Genomic DNA, 2,674 nt, shown 5'->3' with positions numbered 1-2,674 from the left:
TTCTCAAGGAAAGAAATAAACAAAGGGATTTAATGAAGCCAATTGCTAGGCTTGGAAGGAGAAGTTTTCCCTTCCTGATGGTGTCTTTATTCTCTGATGCTGGATGTGGTCTTCATCTCTGCAGTCACCTCCCAACGAAGCATGAAGGTTTCAGTTGACTTAAGCACCACAAATCTTTTATTTGTTTAATCTCAGGGAGCTCTGTCTGTGATGCTGATTTGTACTGTGCTGGAGCTCTGCCTAGCTGCGCTCACTGCTGTGCTTTGGTGGAAACAGGCTCACTCTGACGTCCCTGGGGTGAGTGTGCTGGCCAACTTCACTGAATCATGTCTGGTGTATCTCTGAGATGTACTGGGCTGTGTCACCAGGAGTGGAAAAGGAAACAATCAGTCCTTGGTCATGAGATACACATGGGAGGTGGTTTTGATGGTGATGGAGGACAGTTTGATGAGGAAAGCAAATGGCAATTGGCTAGCCAACCAGCTAAGGACTCACCGGATGTGAAGATAGTTGAACCTGAGAAATCAATTGGTTTAATCTTTCCATTTCACAAGTGAAGAATAATCGGAGGCTCAGGAAAATTAAATGACTTGCCTGGCATCATACTATGAGTTTGTGGCTGTGCTCGGGACCCTAGATCTAGTTTGCCTCCCTTCCAAGTCCAACACTTTCTGCCACAGCCACTAATCTTTTTACCAGTCCTGACTTGGCAAAGGGCATTTGCATGTGTGAATGGATTCTGTAAATGTCCTATACTCAGCTTTCCCTTCTTGTCATCTTAAAATTCTTTTTTTCCCTAAATGATATAAAAATAATTATAAAAATAATATTGTTGAATCAAATTCCATGGGATACTATCCTACCACAACTCTGGACTTTGACTTTATTTAACTAAATCAAAAAGCTTTGATCTATTCAAAATTTTATTATAGAAAGAAGAATGAATACTAGGTTGATGAGTAGCAATTATTTGAAGAATTTGATGATGTGCTATTGTCATCTTGGAACAGCTAAGGTTCTACATATAAAATTTGGAGAAAATGACATCAAAAATATGTATATATATGTATATTAAGTTGAACTTCAGTAAAGACTGAAAACCTAATATATTTTGTTTCTTCTAGAGTGTGCTTTTCTTGCCTCAGAGATACATGAATAAATCAAGTTTTGCCTCAAAAGTAACTTGTGACCCTGGATATGAAGAACTATTGACTTAGAAAAAAAGAGAGGGAATATTCATCAGAAAGTTGGTCTGTATGATAATATAGAAAACTTAACCATTACAAGAAAGCAAAATCTGAGTTTCCTTAAATGTAGGCTTTTCATGCAATGAACAATAAAAAAATTGTTTTCTTGTCGTTGAATATATGTGTGTAATGGGAGTCTCTTGATTTACTTGCTATTGGCTTTAGCCAAGGCACAGAGATATAAATTACCATTTACTAGACTGGCCAAATAGCCACAGTCATTTCCCGAAAACGAGGCAGAATGATAATCCTGTGGGCCATGATGAGACAAAGGAGACAGCTTTTTCTTGTAGCACTTAATTGTCAACAGGAGTCAACTGATTCACTGTATTGTTTCATTGTAGGCACGAGTGTTTCATCACACATATTTAACTCCTTAGTGCATGAAGTCTCAAGGGCTATAAAAGTACGTACCTTGAAAATAAAATCTTGGATCACATATTTTATTTAGAAACTCATTTTTCTACTTTTCCACTTAAACACAGAGAAAGTCAACAATGATAGATGTAAACCTAAATTTGAAATCCTTTTCCCTCACACCAAATAGCCAAACAAAACAAGAAAAGCACACAAAAGATAACTGAGAATACTTATCTGTTATTAGGAGACAACCACAACCAGTTTATGTTTTTATCTAATTTCAAAATAAAAAAGAACAATTGTTTAATTGTTAAGCCTCAACATGGACAAAGAAGCACATACACACACATTCACACACATGTATCCTCAATTTAATATGAGCCCCATTTCTTTGAAAGATCTTTTCATGTTTTCTCTGCCCTGACCCACTGTAGCAGGGCCATACCCACTGTAGCAGATCCTTTGATGCTCCGATGGTTTCCCTGCTCTTTTTCTTGAAAGATCTTTTCATGTTTTCTCTGCCCTGACCCACTGTAGCAGGGCCATACCCACTGTATCAGATCCTTTGATGCTCCGATGGTTTCCCTGCTCTTTTTTCCCAGTCAGAGACTGGAATGTTGATTCCTTTGATTTCAGCTCTTTCTTCCAATTATCTCCTCATTACGTCTCCTCCCTGTCCTCTGTCCCCTCTACACACACACACATGCATACACACACACACACGTACACCATTTCTCTTAGTTATTTGCCTATTATGGACATTCAACATTTATTGACACATATTGGGTAGCAGACATCATTGATGCCAGAGTTACCAAAATGAATAAGATACACTCCTTGGCTTCAAGGAATTTATAGTCAAATAGGGGAAACAGAGATGACAATAAAATTAGGAAAATATTATACAGGGCACTAAGTCCTATTACACATGCAATGAACAGTATTTGGGCACATAATAAAGAAGACTGTCTTCCACCTAAAAGAATATAGAGGATAAAGTGTGTGTATATGTGTGTGTGTGTGTGTGTGTGTGTGTGTGTGTGTGTGAGAGAGAGAGAGAGAGAGAG

General features: G+C 38.0%; 1 protein-coding gene across 1 annotated transcript in view; it reads left to right on the top strand.

The window, feature by feature from the left end:
• Positions 1 to 1,364, top strand: part of LOC103599349 (membrane-spanning 4-domains subfamily A member 6A-like) — a 13,664-nt gene extending 12,300 nt beyond the window's left edge. Inside the window, exons 5-6 of the mRNA XM_008583457.1 lie at positions 196 to 297; positions 1,125 to 1,364. Of these exons, the coding sequence (XP_008581679.1) occupies positions 196 to 297; positions 1,125 to 1,217 (195 nt within the window). The 3' untranslated portion in view covers positions 1,218 to 1,364. The remainder of the gene's footprint in view (positions 1 to 195; positions 298 to 1,124) is intronic.
• Positions 1,365 to 2,674: the final 1,310 nt, after the last annotated feature.

The sequence above is a fragment of the Galeopterus variegatus genome, unplaced genomic scaffold, assembly GCF_000696425.1.
Source record: "Galeopterus variegatus unplaced genomic scaffold, G_variegatus-3.0.2 Scaffold2918, whole genome shotgun sequence".
Classification (NCBI taxonomy): Eukaryota; Metazoa; Chordata; class Mammalia; order Dermoptera; family Cynocephalidae; genus Galeopterus; species Galeopterus variegatus.
The sequence above is the reverse complement of the archived record's forward strand: the minus strand, read 5'-3'. Positions and strand labels throughout refer to the sequence as shown.